Source organism: Apteryx mantelli, chromosome 26, assembly GCF_036417845.1.
Source record: "Apteryx mantelli isolate bAptMan1 chromosome 26, bAptMan1.hap1, whole genome shotgun sequence".
Lineage (NCBI taxonomy): Eukaryota > Metazoa > Chordata > Aves > Apterygiformes > Apterygidae > Apteryx > Apteryx mantelli.
Genome location: NC_090003.1, coordinates 9804308 through 9821024, shown reverse-complemented (window position 1 = coordinate 9821024; position 16717 = coordinate 9804308). Strand labels below are relative to the sequence as shown.

General features: G+C 62.6%; 2 protein-coding genes and 1 pseudogene across 2 annotated transcripts; 2 read left to right on the top strand and 1 right to left on the bottom strand.

Moving 5' to 3' along the window:
* Positions 1-1290: 1290 nt before the first annotated feature.
* Positions 1291-6669, top strand: LOC106498612 (protein-arginine deiminase type-1-like). The gene is made up of 16 exons (XM_067310878.1): positions 1291-1382; positions 2118-2298; positions 2383-2455; positions 2538-2599; positions 2679-2790; positions 3055-3180; positions 3653-3831; positions 3914-4017; positions 4104-4215; positions 4314-4421; positions 4691-4839; positions 4949-5093; positions 5184-5277; positions 5357-5436; positions 5621-5749; positions 5824-6669. Exons 1-16 carry the CDS (start codon positions 1291-1293, stop codon positions 6055-6057), a joined length of 1980 nt encoding a protein of 659 aa, XP_067166979.1. The 3' UTR covers positions 6058-6669.
* A 1393-nt stretch (positions 6670-8062) lies between these two features.
* On the bottom strand, positions 8063-14955 carry RCC2 (regulator of chromosome condensation 2). Its single transcript, XM_067311303.1, has 13 exons — positions 14870-14955; positions 13509-13882; positions 11436-11529; positions 11131-11274; positions 10907-11038; positions 10723-10811; positions 10291-10405; positions 9927-10093; positions 9585-9765; positions 9358-9463; positions 8889-8961; positions 8517-8594; positions 8063-8193 (listed from the first exon to the last, which is right to left on the bottom strand). Exons 2-13 carry the CDS (start codon positions 13842-13844, stop codon positions 8089-8091), a joined length of 1620 nt encoding a protein of 539 aa, XP_067167404.1. The 5' UTR covers positions 13845-13882; positions 14870-14955; the 3' UTR covers positions 8063-8088.
* Positions 14699-15950, top strand: LOC136994273 (uncharacterized; annotated as a pseudogene).
* Positions 15951-16717: the final 767 nt, after the last annotated feature.

Here is a 16717-nt window from a genome sequence, read left to right as displayed (position 1 = left end):
AGGGGCGAGTTCTCATCCTGCTCTGCCTCCGCGCCGGGGCTGCTGCCCCTGCACGGTGCGGGAAACTCTCACGGCGTTAATGCCAGCCGAAGCAGAGAGAGGCACGGCTGCGGTTTCTCACCTAAAAAGGCGCCGAGGCAAAAACAAAAGCAACCTGGACAACTGCCAGCGGCTTTAAGGCTGTTCCTGTGGGCGTGAGGGCTGTGCTGGAGAATTTGGGTTCAGAAGTTCACAAAAAGGGTCACGGACTCCAGTTTGGAGGGATGATCCAGAAGGAAAGACGCAGCCCTCGTTCCACCAGAAGCTGGGAAGATCATATTGAGCCCCACGGGCTATATTCTGCCCGCGGGTATGTCTTTGCTGAGTTTTCCCTACCTTCTCCAGCCTGGGCACCGTGGAGAAATACTGGATTTAGTAATACGTGCACGCGTGCTGTGCTGCGAGTTGGTGGGGGACAGGTGCATCTGCAAATGTGTCTCCTACGCCGGAAAAATTATTTAATTAAAACAAGGATGGGCAAAGCCCGGCTCAGGCTGCGGCAGGGTTTGCTCTCCTGCATCGCGCCGGGGCTGGCGGCAAGCAGCCAAGAGCGGGTGCCGAGTGGCTCCCCCCGTTTCGGGTGCTGAATTTGAGACGAGCCTTGTCCCCAGCATCCTCCTCCCAGCGAAACCCGCTGCAGACTGGGGCCGTTTGCTTGTGAAAAAAACAGAGAAGTACCAAATCTCTCTTCCCCCCCTAAAAAAGTTAGACCGGGACCGTTTGCATCGCAGTTTCTCCAGCTGGGAAAAAGTAGGAAAAAAACCCTCCCTCTGCCTCCAAGCAGCTTCGGGAGCTGGCGCTTGCAGCTGCAGCCGCGCAGCGTGTTGCAGCAGCGCCTCGTCGAACGGCCTCTCCTCCGAGCCCCGCGTTGGCACGCGCTGGCTCCGCGCCACGGTCACGCTAAATATTTTATGCCGTGGGTTTATCGCAAGCTGCGGCATCTCTTAATCTCCGCGAAGCGCTTTCGGGAAAAAGGAAAAGAAAAAAATAAAGCAACACTCCTTAAGGAAAGCCCAGCGCGGGAAACAGGAAAGCAGCCGGCTGGTGCTTTTCCCCCCGGAACAATCCATGCTTTTTCTCCGGGACGGCCGGCGGGTGAGCAAGTCCACGGGGCCACCGCATGCCCTCACCCGGCGGAGTGGCAGCGAGCCCGGAGGTGGGACGAGGCTGGGCCCCGGCTAATCCCCTCCCCGCACCCCAGGGCTTTATAATCCCCCCCCGGGGCCGGGCGCCGTGGCACTCGGAGCCGGCATGGCCCAGCAGCGCGTCGTCCAGCTCTCCACGCAGCGCCCCACCAGCACCATCTGCGTGCTGGGCACCGAGCTCTCCGTCGACGTCTGCGGGTAATTCGCCGCCGCGTCCCCCCCCCCCGCTTAGAGGCAGCTCCCGCTGCCGCGTTGATGCCGGCTTTAAAACCCCGGCGCGAGGTGAGGAGCGGGCAGAGCCCTGGTAAAAATAACTCGCCGTGGACTTAGCAGGGTCGAGGCGAAGCTTTTGCATTGGGCTGAGCAAACGAGCCCCGGGGGGGCTTTGCCCAAGATGAAATTTCAAGGGATGTTTTATGGGGAGCTGCTAAACAGAAGGGAAAAAGGACAAAACAGCTTTTCTAGTGTCTTTTTCCAAAAGTGGCCGAGGATCCCGGCAGGGATAGATGCTGCTCCTCCAGGTGCCCGTGACCGGGTGCCTTGGGGATGGACCCGACTTTGGGCTGCATTTCTCTCCTGCACCCCGATGCCGAGCCCAGTCCTTGCCGGAGGCTTCGCCAAGGTTTTCCCACTGTTAGGAGCTGCGGCGGCTCCGTCTCCTCGACTCACTGTCCTCCCGGCCCTGCCGAGGCCAAGTTTTCCCTTGCTTGGGGGACTGCGGGGAAGTCAAACGACGGCAGCTTTTCCCACCAGGGCACGTTGCCTCCGTGCACGTGTATCGTTTAGCAGCATTTCTGGCCCCAAACCAACTTCGAGTGCTTTTTCACGGGCAGGTTTCCGCTTTCCTTGCAGCCCCCCGCCGCTAAGCTCAGGGGGGAGCCCCGGCAGGGCTAAACGCGCCGCTAAACGCGCTGCCTTTGGCTCCCCGCGCAGGGCAGCGCCCAGAGATGCCGCCTCGTTTCACGCCCAGGGCACCGCCGGCGTGAAGATCTACGTGGTCCACGACACGCAGACCGTGAAGCTGCCGTCGAGCGTGTCCCGCTGGCCGCTGGCCGCCGGCACGGAGGTGCTGGTGGCGATGGAGGCGCTCAGCAAGGACGTCGGCGACGAGAAGGTGGGTGGCCCCCCCTCCGTTCCCGCGCTCGGCGCGTGAGCCGGCCCCGCGGTCCCTGCTCGCAGCGAAGCGTCTCCGTTGCAGGTCCGTGTGTCCTACTTCGGCGAGGACGGAGGGGTCCCCGTGGGCAGAGCCATGCTGTATCTCACCTGCGTGGGTAAGGAGCGCCACGCCGGGGTGCCGGGCTGCTCCACCACGCTGGGAGCACCGGGCTCGAGCATCCCTCCATCCCTCTGTAGATGTCTCCCTGGATGCCGACACGACGCGCAGCGGGGCGGTGAACAAGACGCTGACGGATAAGGTAGGGATGCGGCGGGCACCGGGGGCCGGCGGCACTCTGCCCGCGAGCCCGCCGCCCGCTCGGACCCTGCTCTCCGCAGCGCACCTGGACGTGGGGGCCCGAGGGGCACGGCGCCATCCTGCTGGTGAACTGTGACCGCGACGAGCCCGCGACGAGGGACAGCCGCGATGCTGCCGGGCGCTCCTACGAGGGTACCAGCACCTGGGCGCGGGGTGGGGGGGGAAACCCTTCCCTGGGGCTTTTTGCATCAGCTTTTAATACCGGAGAGCACTCACAGCTGCTTTCCCTTTTATTTTTTAATTAATTTATTTTTTGCACGTTTTCCGAGGGGCGGGAGGGAGCCGTTTGCAGCAGATTTTGTAGCATCGGGAGATTTTCCCCGGCGGCGGCAACGAGCGCCGGCTGAGGGCTGGCGGCTCCGCAGGCGCCGAGCCCCCTCGCTCCCTCTCCCCCAGACCTGAAGGACATGTCGCAGCTGGTGCTGCGCACACGAGGTCCCCGCACCATCTTTGCCGGCCACCGGCTCGTCCTGCACGTGAGCTTCGGCGACGCGGACAAAGTCGGCGTTTTCTACGGCGGCAGTGAGTCCCCGGCGCATCGGCGGTGGCGGCGGTCCCTCGGCCGCCGATGAGGACGGATCTCTAACCGTCCCGGTCCCTTTCGAGCGGGAGCCGGCGGCTCCGGATGGCTGCATTGAATTTCTTGCAGTCCCGCTGCTCGCTCGCGGAGCAAAGATTTATTGCAACGGGGCTCTGCGCTGAGAAGCAGCATCTTCCCGCGGCGGAGGCGAGGAGCGCCCAGCACCCGGGGGGGGGGCCGCAGCACCCAAGCGGTGGTTTTCGGGCCACCGGATGAGCGGACGGCGGGGGGAGCAGACCAAGGCGCTTGCATGGACCCCTCCCTCTGGCATCTTAAAATGCATCCCCCGGGATTTATTTTTCCCCCCCAAGGATGCCGGGGGGCCGAGCATCCCCCCGCTCCGCTGAGCCTCACAGCTGGGGGGGGGCTCCGCCGCGGTCCCTGACGCCGCCACCTTGCCCCCCCTCCCCGCAGACAGCCTCTCGCCGGAGGAGTACAAGCACGTCCTGGGCGGCGAGAAGCTCTCGTACGCCGTGAAGCCCAGCCGGCACCAGGAGGAGAGCATCTTCTACGTGGAAGGGCTCTGCTTCCCGGATGCCGGCTTTGCCGGGCTGCTCTCCTTGCACGTCACCCTCCTGGATAGCCCCGAGAAGGTAAGGCCGGCACCCGACGGGGTCATCCGGCACCCGCTGCAGTGCCCACCCTCCTCTTCCTCCTCCTCCTCCTCCTCCCCAGGGCCTGCTGGAGACGCCCGTTTTCACGGACACGGTGGTTTTCCGCGTGGCCCCCTGGATCATGACGCCCAGCACGCTGGCGCCCGCCGAGCTCTACGTGTGCAGGTGGGTGCCACCACGGTGGGGTGGCCACCCACCCCTGGGGGGGGGTCCCATCTCAGCTTCTTCCCCTCGCCTTCCCCCACCCCCAGCGTGACCGACAACCAGGACTTCGTGGCCGCCGTGAGCGCGCTGGCCGAGCGCGCCGGCTGCTCCGTCACCGTCTGCCCGCTGCTGGAGAACCGCAACGACCGCTGGATCCAGGTGGGCGCCGGGGCGGCTGGGCTTGGGGACCCCCCCCACCACCGCCGTCGCCGGCCGAGGCTCCAGCAGCTTTTTCCCCCCCCCCCCATCCTCACCAGGACGAGATCGAGTTCGGCTACGTGCAAGCTCCCCATAAGACGTTCCCCGTGGTCTTCGACTCGCCCCGTGACCGGGGGCTCAAGGACTTCCCCGCCAAGCGCATCCTGGTACCCGAGCTCGGACCCCCCCCCCCCCGCAGCAGCACCCAGCCCCCCCCTGCTAAATATATAGCAAGGGGCTGGCCAAAGGGCTCCTTGGGCATCTGGGAAAGGGATTTGCCACCGGGAACGGGATTATTTGGGACCACCATGCTTCAGGGTGGATGAGGGCTTGCAGTCTTGATGCTTCTTGGGGTGGGGGGGCTGGCGGGTGCAGGGGGTTTTCTGCATCGTACCGCCGCTTTGTGTGTGTCCCCCCCCCCCTCCCCCCTTGCAAGGGCCCTGATTTCGGCTACGTGGCCCGGGAAGCGCGGGAAGGCGCCTCCAGCCTCGACTCCTTCGGGAACCTGGAGGTGAGCCCCCCCGTGACGGTGCGGGGCAAGGAGTTCCCGCTGGGGCGCATCCTCGTGGGCAGCAGCTTCCCCAGGTGAGAGGCTCGCCGCGGCCGGCTCCCCGGCCTCCGGCCTCGCTCCTTCGGCCTCATCCCGTCCTGGCTCCTCATCTTCCTCACCCCACCCACCCCCATCCACCCAAAGGTTCGGCGGCCGACGGATGGCGAAGGCCGTCAAGGATTTCCTGGTGGCCCAGAGGGTGCAGGCGCCCGTGGAGCTCTTCTCCGACTGGCTCGTCGTCGGCCACGTTGACGAGTTCCTCAGCTTCGTCCCGGCTCCCGACCGGCAGGTGACGGGTGCTGGCGGTGGCCCCTGGCTGTTTTGGGCCTCCAGGCCATCCAACTTGCCGGCACGGACCTTCTCCGCTGTCTCCCCGCAGGGTTTCCGGCTGCTCTTGGCCAGCCCCAGCGCCTGCTACCGCCTGCTCAAGGAGAAGCAAGACGAGGGCTATGGCGAGGCGGCGATGTTCGAGGGTAGGGCGGGTGCCCCGGTGGCTATAATTTTGGGAGGGGGGGGAAAAAACCCACTGGCGGGTGTTTTCCGCCACCGCAGGGCTGAAGGAGGTCCCCAAGCCGACCATTAACGAGATCCTGGCCGACGAAGCGCTGCGGAAGTACAACGCCTTCGCCCAGGTGAGCCGGTGGTGCCACCACCTCGAGGTGCCTCCAACCTCTGCTCACCGTGGACCTAGCAGAGCTCAGCCCAGGTTCCCCCCCACCCCAAATGCCACCAGGCGCTTAAAAACCAAGGAGGAGGGGGACCCCAGCGCCCTCCTTCGGCCCCGCCACCCTCCTCATCCTCGGCTTCCCCCGGCAGAGCTGCATCAGCTGGAACAGGGACGTCCTCAAGCGGGAGCTGGGCCTCAGCGAGCGGGACATCGTGGACATCCCGCAGCTCTTCAAAGGCAACGGCGATGCGGGCGCCACGGCGTTTTTCCCCGACATGGTAAGGACCCCGGCCCGCCGCGAGCTTGGCCGACGCGGTGGCGGTGGCCCACGCTCATGGTTGTCCCGCTGCAGGTGAACATGCTGGTGTTGGGAAGACACCTGGGCATCCCCAAGCCCTTTGGGCCGGTCATCCGTGGGCAGTGCTGCCTGGAGGAGAAGGTCCGCTCCCTGCTGGAGCCCCTGGGGCTCACCTGCACCTTCATCAACGACTACTTCTCCTACCACAAGAACCTGGGAGAGGTCCACTGCGGCACCAACGTCCGCCGCCAGCCCTTCTCCTTCAAGTGGTGGCACATGGTGCCTTGAGGGGGGGGCCGCGGTCCTCCTCCTCCTCCTCTTCCTCCTCCCAGGGTCACAAAAAAAAATTAAGATTACAAAAAAATGAAGATTAAAGGCCCCGCGGTGGGGTGGGGGGGCGTTTCGGCTTGACGCCACCACGAGCCGAAACCCCGCGGCGACCGGGAGGAGCAGAGATGGCAGAGCCCAGCGGCGTACACAACGACGGCGTTTATTTAAACATTTACTCCGAGAAATATATAAAAAAAAAAAAACAAAAAACAACCAAAAAAAAAACAAAAAAAAAGTGAGAAGACACTTTACAGCACTAAACCGGGAACCTTTCGTCGCGCCTAAATTAAAAAATCCTTCCGGCATCCTCGGATTTTATTATTATTTTATTTCCAGCCCCTGCTCCTTCCCGCTCCCACGGTCAGAACAAGGCGGCAGACGGGGGGAGAAGCCCCCAAAGAGCACAAATTTCCTGCCTTTCCCTTAGGGGCAGGATCCCGCCGGCTTTGCCAACACCAACCCAAATGACCTTTTCTATTTATTTTTTGGGGGGGGGGGTGAAAGTGGATTTTTATTAATTTTTTTTTGCCCTTCTCCCGAAACCTTTTCCCGCGCCGCTGCCCGCCCTCCCCCCCAAACGTATTGCATTCGCCGAGCGGGAAAGGCTAATATTGCTAAAACGGCCCCGGAGCTGAGTGCAACTTCTCCCGCCCGGCTGCTCTCCTTGTCCTGGAAAATTTTTTCCTTGTTTTTTTTTTTTTAAAAACACGCATACCAAAAAAAAAAAAAAAAAAAACCAAACCCCCAAAGAAAATTTAAAAAAACAAACAAACAAAAAAAAAACCAAAAAAACAACCCTTTCGGCAAGTACTGCAAGATTCCCAGCACGGCTGCGGAGCAGAAAACCGGCAGCGTGGCCTCCGCGGAAAAGGCACCTCGTTTCTCCAGCACAGTGCGCGGCGGCGTGGCCGCAGGGGCTCGGGGCAGATAACCAGGCTGCAGCTGATAAAACATGATGGGGGGGGAAAAAAGCCCCAAATCCTGCCCTTCGGGGCCCCGCTCTTCATACCTGAGACCTCCCCGGGGACGGGCGCGAGCTTTGGGGAACGGGGCGGCCGGGGTGCACGAAAAAGAAAAAAAGAAAAGAAAAAATAGGGAAAAAAAAAGCCACCGGGCGTTTTTATATTATTATTATTTTTTATATAATTTAAGAGACGCCCGCTGCTATTTAACGCCACGTTTCCCGGCAAAGCTGGGGGGGGGGGGGGCCGGGTCGCAGCCTCCCTCCCGGCCCTGAGACTCGCGGGGGGGACACGGAGCCCGTTCGGAGGCCACCGCCGCTCCCCGCCGGAGAGAAGCTGCCAGAGCTTCCCGGCCCGAAAGCCGGCCGGGCTCTATGGGATTAGGGCCCCCCCCCCAAAAAAGGAGACATTCCCGGAGGAAGGACCCCCCCCCCCCCCCAAAATAAAATCAGAGCGCCCAAATTGCGGGCCGCCGAAAACCCGCGGGAACGGCGGTCGCGGAAAAGCGGCGTCTCGCGGGGCTTCGCCAGCCCGAGGATGGGGGGGATTTGGCTCCGCTCCGGGCTTTTCCGGCGGCACCAAGTTCCCGCGCTTCCCTGGACCCGACGGCGGAGGTTTGGGGGGGGGGGGTCCACGGTGGCGGGATGTTTCCGAAGGCGCAAAGGTGGCTCCGAGCGCAAAGCGACCGGGCGCCTGCAGAGCGTTTGTGGCGGGGGGGTGGGCCAGGAAAAAAAAGGAAAAAAAAAAAAAGGGGAAAAAAAAAAAAGAAATCTCCGTCCGTCTGTCCGTCCCCTCCCACTCTGCAAAATGGGGGGGGGGGGGGGAATAAAAAAAAGAAGCCTGGATCTGCCGAAAGTCCCTGCTCCGGTGGGGACGGGGCCCGGCGAGCGGCGAGGAGAGGTCTTCGACGTGCCGAAGGCGCCACCGCTTTGGAAATCGGAGGAGAGCCGGGGGGGGGGGGGGGGGGCGAAACGGCGAGCCCGGAGGAGGAGGGGGGGCGGCGGGGGGGGGGGGCCTGGCCCCCCCCTCACAGCGTGCGCGGGTTGTACTCGGGCAGCTTCTTCAGCCTCTCCTTCTCCCCTTCGCTCTCGTCACGGGCGATCACCAGGGAATGGGCATAGCCCATGGCCACCTAGGCGAGCCGGGGGGGGGCACGAAAAATTTAGAAAAAGGGGGGCCCGCACCCCGCTTTTTGACCCCCCCTCCGCCTCCCAGAGACGCCGCTTCCGCGGTTTTCCAAGCCGGCCCGCTTGCACGGGTGTCTCGAGTGTGCCAGGTCTCAGCACGCTCCCCTCCCTCGGCGCCTGCCGGCATTTCTGCCGGGAAAAGGGGGAAAAGCCGCGGTGCCCCCCCTCGGGGGGGGGGGGGGTACCGGGTCCGAGCGAGAGCGTGGCGATTTCGGGAGGGAGGTTTTGCCCCCCCGGGGCCGAGCCGGGGAGCGGGGGGAGGCCTCACCTGCTCCGTGTAGATCCCGTCCAGGGTCTTCACCTCCTGGGCCGCCGTGGACGACTTGGGCTTGTGGTCGCCGTAGCCCTGCGAGAGCCCCCCCCGCGAGCCCCCCCCCACCCCGCGGAGGCCGTGAGCCGCCCCGGAGGGACGCCGGGCTTTTCGCGGTGGGGGGGCACCCACATATCCCACCCCATCCCATCCCATCCCGTCCCATCCCTCCCCTTGGCAAAGCCCAGCGTTCCCCGGGCTTTTCGTGGTGGGGGGGGGCACCCACATATCCCACCCCATCCCATCCCATCCCGTCCCATCCCTCCCCTCGGCAAAGCCCGGCGTTCCCGCGGGGGCACCCGCTTTCCCGCGGCCCCGGCGAGCCCTTACCAGCTCCCCGAAAGTGGGCGACGGGCCCCAGCTGATGGTGCTCTCGTCCGCCGCCACGATGATGCTGCTCTTCCTGCAGAGGGAAGGGGCGCGCGGGGGGGGGGCCCATCAGCCGCCAAAAAATTAATAATAATAATAATAATAATAATAATAAATCGAGCTGGTCGGGAAGGAGCGAGGGGCGCCCGCAAAGCGGCTTCGGGCGCGAGGCGTGGGAACCGGCGCCGGGTGCCGCCCGCCGCGTTCCCACGGGGTTTTTCCGCCGTCGTTTTGGCTGGCGAGCGGCGATTTGGGGTTTAAGCCGGGGGGTTCCCTGACTGCAAACACCTGGCCCGAGCCCGGAGAACACGGCTTTTCCGCTGCGTTAGAGGGAGCTCCGAAAGCATCCGGTCCCCAAACCCTGCGCGGGAGGAACGCGGGAACGCGGGAGGAGCGCGGGAGAACGCGCCGCGCCGGCCGCCCCACTTACCCGCAGGCCAAGCTGCGGATCTTCCAGCCGCACAGATCCTGCACCGCTTTGGGGTACATGGTCGACTCGCGCGAGGTGTTCGTGGCTCCCCAAAAAAAGAGGCCTCCTGCAAGCGGGGGGAGGAAAAACAAACCCGCGCGTCGGCCGCGGCGAAAGCCCCCCGAGCGCCAGGGCTGCGCGGCGGCGGCAGCGGCGTTTCGCTCCACGTTAGGCGCCGCCGGCCCGACCTGTCTCGCTGACGGCGAAGGAGCACGTGTAGCCGGCGTAGATCTGAGCCGCTCCGCGGCCCGGGAAGTCGAAGAGCTTCACCAACCGGGGCACCATCTCGTCCTTCTGCTCCGCGTGGCCCAGCCGGCCGTAGCCGCCGAAGCCCCAGGAGAAGACGCGCTTCTGCGAGTCCAGCACGAGCTGGGGAGAGCGGAGAGGGAGACGGCTCTGAGCGGCGGGCGCCGAACCCCCCTGAGACCCGACCAACTCATTGCATGCAAGGCGCCGCGACTTGGACATCCACGGAGCGGGAGGAAACACGGAGCCGGGCTCCGATTCGGAGCGGTTCCCGGAGCCGTTACCGTGTGGTTGGCGCCGCAGGCCACGTCCCGCACCACCACGTTGGGGACGGGCAGGATCTGCCCGTCTTTGGTCTTCTCGATGAAGATGGCCACGCGCCGGGGCACCAGCTCGCAGTCGTACTCTATCCGCTGCGCCCGGGCGATGAACTTGCCGTCCGAGTTGTGCCCTGCGGGGGGGGGGGGCGCGAGGTGAAAAAGCGGGGGGAGGAAAAGGAAAAAAAAAAGGGGGGGGAATAAAAAAAAAGGGGAGAAAAAAAAAGAGGGGGGGGGAAAAATCCAGCCCGCTTTTCCCTCCGGGGCAATTATTTAAGAGCGGCGCCGGAGCTCAAACCGCGGGAAGCGGCTCCCGAAAACGCTACCGTACCCAGCTGGCCGTATTCGGGGCAGCCGAAGGAATAGAGGTTTCCTTTGCAGTCCATGATCATGCTGAATTCAGCCCCGCAGGCCATTTTGGTGATGGGCTGCCCGTTGTACATGATCTGCAAGAGACGGAGGGAACCCGGCACTGAAAAGCTCCCGGTGGGATTTGGGAAGGGGGGGGATTTCGGCACATCCCCAAGGCGTCGTCCCCCGGCGAATTTTCCCCGTCGTGTTACGGTTGCAAAGCCAGCGGAAAGGAGGGGGAAAAAAGCAGCGATTAGGGATGAAGGTGGCTGCATCCCGCCGCCTCCCGGGGCCCGAACGTCGGGTTTTCACCTCTCGGGGCGGAAAAAGCTGCCAAGTCGCAAAGGAGCAAAGGGAGAAACGGCGGAAATTTATTTCCTAAAGGGAAGGAGGCGGGAAGGAGGCGGGTTACCTGCGCGGGGCTGGGCACGGCGTCCGTCTGGTTCCCGAGGCCGAGCTGTCCCATCTTGTTCTCCCCGAAGGCGAAGACGGAGCCGCTCTCTGCGAGGCCGGGAAAAAAATGAGGGGGGCGGGTGAGTTAATTTGGGATGCGCGGGAATGTGGCCCTTTTTTCGCTGCTGCCATCGTCGTCGTACCGGTGAGGGCGAGCGTGTGGTTGCGGCCGCACGCCGCCAGCACGATGGCCTCGCCGCCGAGCACCTCGATGAGCCTGGGCGCCTCCACGCGCTTGGTGTCGCCGTGGCCCAGCTGCCCCTTCTCGTTGCGACCTGCGGGGAAGGGGGCAGCGGTGGGATTTGCTGCAAAAAGCCTCCCCGTTTCGGGGACGGACGGACGGACGGACGGACACGCGGCGGCTCACCCCAGCTCCAGAGCTTGCCCTCGGCGGTGATGAGCAGGCTGTGAGCAGCGCAGGGGCCCGACACCACCGTCCGCACCTGAATCCCTGAGAGACATCCGTACCTGTGCGGCCCCCACAGGTTTTGGCCCAGGTTACGGTAAGCAACTGCAGCGGGAAAAAGGAAAAGAAGGAAAAAAATACATATATTTATATATATAAAAAAAACACAAAAAAAAGCTGCTGCTTTGGCTTTTTCGCTGCGTTCTCAAAGCCTTCGGACGGGCGCCGGCAGCCGACGCGCGGGACGGGGCGGGTGTTTCCCTCACCTTGCTGCTTAGGCACTTCTTTCCGGCCGATCAAGTCCCAGTTGGTGGCTCCGAAAATCAGCAGTTGGCCCCTGCACTTGGAGCCTTCAAGTTTCTGCGAGGGACAGAGGAAAAACCATCAGCTTCCTCGGAGGAAAAGGAGCGAAGCGGAGGGTTCGCGGGGGCTTCGCCAGCTCTTTGCCATCCCAGAATTAGGTTTATTCCCTCGCCCGGCTTTTCTTTTAAATCTGCCGGGGGAAAAGGAAAACAGCGGCAGACAGACATGCTGACGCTCGCTCCCGAGTTTTCCCTCGTTTCCGACGAGCCCGAGCGCTGTTCCCAGGCACGCGGGTGCCAAACCATGGCCGCCAGCGGAGTTGGGGAGGCCGCGGGAAAAAGGGGGCAGAAATTCCCGCGCGCCCCCGGTGGGAGCGCCGGGCCGAGCTCATCCTTGCGTTTATTAATCCCGTTGCTCAGGGTGGGTTTTTTCCTCCCCACAATCCAGACAGGGAAAAATGCCCGCGGGAAAGAGCCGGCCACGGTGGGAAAAGCGAACACACGGGGCCGCTGTCCATCAGCAAAACGCTTTTTCCTGGATAAAACCACTCCGGCGCCGCGTTTGCAAGGAGGGGAGGCGGGAAAGGTCGAGCTTTTTGCCGACAAAAGTTTGGGAGGCTTCAGCGCCGGGATGCGGGGAGGCGGCGGCCGGGAAGCGCGACGGAGGAAGTAAATAAACGCCTCTTGAATCCGCCTTTCCGTCGGAGGAGGAGGGGGGGGGAAAAGGGGGTCGCGAGCCGGGGGCGTTCGGCGCAGGCGCGCGGCCCCGCGGGAACCTCGGCCCCGCCGTACGTTACGGCTGGGGCACGGCGGAAAAAATTCCCAAAATGGGTCAATTGCGGGGGAAAAAAAACAAAAAAACCAGCCCGGAAGCTATTTTTATGTCCCCCCCCCGGCCCCGTGCGCGAACTAGGCCAAACTGGGGGGGTCTCTGGTGCCCGGAGGAAAGGGGGGGGCTGCTGCCCCGCTCGGGGGCCGGAGGGGACGACCCAGGAGCACGAATGAGGGGCGTGAGCTGAGGATGCAATTTGGGGGGGGGTGTGGGGGGGGGGCAATTAAAGGAGGCAAATTTTGGGGGGGGGGCAATAAAGGGGTTCAGGCTGGGGATGCAACTTGGGGGGGGCACAACTGAGGGGTGCAGTTAGGGGGTGCTTTAGGGAGCGCGCTACGGGCGCGCAGCGGCGGGGTGCATTAAAGGGGTGCAGGGAGGGGGCGCAGCGCAAAGGGGCAGGAAGGGGGGGCCACGAAGGGGTAAATTGGGGGGGTGCAGCCAGGGGGTAAAATTCGGGTGCCTAATGGGGTGCAATGAGAAGGGTGCATTTTGGGGTGCATCGGGGTGCAAAGAGGGGGTGCAGTGGTGGGGTGCATGAGGGGGTGCAACGAGGGGGTAAAATGGGGTGCATAAGGGGGTGCAACGAGGGCGTGCATTTGGGGGGCTATTGGGGGTTCGGTGGGGGGCACAATGAAGGGGTGCAGCGGGGGTGTGCTTTAGGGGGTGCAATGAGGGAGTGCATTGGGGGGGTGCACTGAAGGGGTTCACTGGAGGGGTGCATGAGGGGGTGCAACGAGGGGGTAAAATGGGGTGCATAAGGGGGTGCCATGAAGGGGGCGCATTCTGGGGTGCAAAGAGGGGGTGCAGTGGTGGGGTGCATGAGGGGATGCAACAAGGGGGTGCAGTGGGGTGCATAAGGGGGTGCAAGGAGGGTGTGCATTATGGGGTGTACTGGGGGTTCAGTGAGGGGTGCAAAGAGGGGGTGCAGCAGGGGGGGGTGCATGAAGGGGTGCAATAAGGGGGTAAAATCGGGTGCCTAATGGGGTGCAACGAGGGGGCCCATTCTGGGGTGTATCGGGGTGCAAAGAGGGGGTGCAGTGGGGTGCATAAGGGGGTGCAAGGAGGGTGTGCATTACGGGGGGGTGCACTGAAGGGGTTCACTGGGGGGGTGCAACGAAGGGGTGCAATGAAGGGGTGCATGCAGGGGTGCAGCGAGGGGGGGGGCACACAACGGGGCGCGAAGGGGGGGGGGTGCTTCTGCTCACGACGCGCTCCTTGCTGTGCTCGGGCTCGCAGATGACCACGGCCTGTCCCCGCGCGGGGCCCCCGGGGGCGCCGGGGGGGCCGGGCCGGGGGGGCCTCCTGCCGCCGGGGCTGCCGTCCCGCGGCCGCCGCTCGCGCGGCGCCTCCTCGTCGCTGCTGCCGCCGCTGCTGCCGCCGCCGCCGCCGCCGCGCTCCGGGCGCGGCCGCCGCCGCCCGCCCGCTGCCGCCGCTGCCGCCGCTGCCGCCGCCGCCGGGCCCGGCCGCTTCCTCGGCGCCGTCCCGTTGCCCGAGCCCGGCTCCCAGGGCGGCCCCGCCGCCGTCGCCTTCCTGCGGGGCATCGCGCGCCTCGACCCCCCCAACTCGGGCGGAACGCGAGCTTTTGGGGCAAAAAAAAAAAAGGAAAAAAAAAAAAGAAAGAATTAAAAAAAATGATTTTTTGCCCTCCCCCCCCCCCCCATTGCAAACCGCTCCCCCCCCTCCCCGCCGCCCCGAATTGCACTTGGGCAAACTTTAAAGGGTGGCCTGGCATTAAAGGGTTATTTTTTATTTAAAAAAAAAAAAGCCCCCCCCCCCAAAAAAATTAAAAATAAATTGCAAGCCGCGAAGTGAGTTTTGCACCGCCGCCCCCCCCCGTGGGAGGGGGATCGCCCGTCCCCACCGATGCGAAAAGAAAGCAAAAGCCGGGGGGGGGGGAGCAAAAGCCGGGGGGGGGGGGAAAGCAAAAGTCGGGGGGGAAGGAAAAGCAAAAGTCGGGGGGGAAGCAAAAGCGAGGGGGGGGGGAAACACAAAAGCGGGGGAAAAAAAGCAAAAGCGAAAGAAAAAAAAAAGGCAAAAGCGGAAAAAAAGCCGCTCCCCCCCCCCCCCAGAACCCCCGACCCGGACCCCCACACCTGCTCTCGGGGGGGGGGGGGCGCCCGGCTTTGCTGCTGGCTGCCGCTGCGGCTCTTTTTGTTTGTTTGTTTGATCGGGTTTTTTTTTTAGGGGGGGGGTGTTGGTTGGGTTTTGTTTCTTTTTGGGTTGGTTTTTTTTTTTTTTGGGGGGGGTGGCGAAAAATAAATAAAAGCAACGCAGGTCCCGCGCGCGGCAGCTGCTGCCGGCGCGGTGCTGCGTGGGGGGGGGCCCGGCCCGCCGCTCCCCCCCCCCGCGCTCCGGCTGCCCCCTTTTTTCCTTCTTTTTTTATTGATTTTGAACAATGGGATCTCTGTCTGTCTCCCATTAAACCACGTGGATCCGCCTTCCTTCCTCCTTTTTTTTTTTTTTCAAATTCACCCCCCACCCCTTTCCCCCCTCCCCTTAAACCCCCCTCAACTTCGTCCCCCCCCCCACCTTCCTCCCCCCCCTCCCCCCGATTGCAAACCTCTACCTGTTTTTTTTTAGGGCGAAGGGTGCAGCATAAAGCAAAGCAACAACTCGGGGCCTTTGCAATATTTTTGGTGGTGTTTCCTGTTGCAGAAAAGGGAGGTTTTCTTTCTTTTTTTTTTTTTTCTTTCTTTCCCTTTCCTCCCCTAGCGCCCACCCACCAGATGCACTTAAAATGTAAATATGAGCCGCCAGAACAAATGCTACAATACAAAACAGAAACACATGTATGGGCAGGAAAGGGGGAAAAAAAAAAAAAAAGAAAGAAAAAAAAAAACCCGCTTCGCGGAGGAAGAGCCTGCGAAGTCCAGCTCGGCACGCACAGCTCCATCTTTAGGACGGGAAGACTCCGGCGGGGGAAGAGGAACGAGGTATTTTGTCGCCAGCCCGTCGAGGGATTCCCCTTCTTGCAGCGAGAGATATTTTTTATTTGCAGGGAGGGAAAGATGCACGGAGCCGCCTCGCTTGCAAAGAGGGTTTTCGGCAAGGCGGGGGGAAAGATGCTCGCGAGAAGGTTCTTGCAAGGAGAATTTTTTTTGCAGGGGGGAAGATGCTCACGAGAAAGGTCTTGCAAGAATTTTTTTTGCAGAAGGAAAGATCTTCACGAGAAGGATCTTGCAAGGAGAAGTTTTTTTTGTGTGGGGGGGGGATGCACCCGTTCACCTTCTTGCAAGGAAAATTTTTTTGCAGGGGGAGACAGATGCATGCATTCCCCTTTTTGCCAAATAAGCTTTTTTTTTCCCCACAAAAATCGGGCCTGACCCCACTTGGCATCTTCATTCTTGCCATTCCCATGCCGGGATATCGTTCTCCGTGGTACCGGCTCCGCCGTGGCACGCAAGGCGCTGCACGGGGACGCCAGGACGCATTATATTTGGGGACTTTGCCACCCTGGGGTTGTCGGAGGGGACAGCTCCTCCCGTCGCCCCACGGATGCGGCCCGTTTCGCTATCCCAGAGGACAGCAGGATTTGTGGGAATTTGCGGGGGGGTTTTTTAGCCTCTTTGGGCAGGATTGGTGCCAGCGCATGGGGCATTCGTGCAAACGCACCATGTCTTTGCCCAGGAAGTTTCAGCACTATTTAAAGGAAAAAAAAACAAAAACCCAAACCCCAAACTGGAGGTTGGCCGGGAGAATGCAAAGGGCCGGCTCTGCTCTGGGCTGGGAAAAGCTCGTTCCTGGTTTTTTGGGGCAGCGCTTTCATGAGTCACCGTGAACCATTTAGTTTTTCCTTCTTTTTTTTGCCCGTCCTGTCGACAACCTAGCACCGATTTTGCTCCGACCGATCCCATTGACTCCAGCTAAGCCGGGGCTCATTTACACCCGGCTAGGAGACCCTGCGCTTAGAAACCGGATCCGATTCCCTCCGCGGGGAATTTTGCGAGCAAAAGCGCTTTGCAAACCTGGACGGACCGGTTCTCGGGAAATGCGAAACACTGGCGGATCCGTCCGTCTGGCCGCCACCGACAGCAGAGCGCAAGCGCCTTGGCCAGCGCGAAGAGGCTTCGCACCGCTCTTCGTCTCCGCTGGAAACGCGTTTTTACGGCCAAACCTGCAACCGGGACTGCGGCCGTGGATGGGAAAGGGTTTTTTTCCCCCCCCTCTTTCTGCACCAAAGTACCCGGGCGCTGAGCTCCGGGCGCGCCGGCGTGGGAAACTGGTTTTTCCCGGGGCCGCCCGCCCCGGGAAGGTGATTTGGGTAGCGAAGAACTGGTCCAGCCTGTTTGCTCATCGCGCCTTTGGCACGCCACGATGTCTTTTCACCTCGAAAGGCCTCGGCCGTGCTCGCCGAGGGGGCGGATTTCGGCTCGGGGTTGCAATAACCCACCGGGGAAGCGCGGTCCCGAAGAGG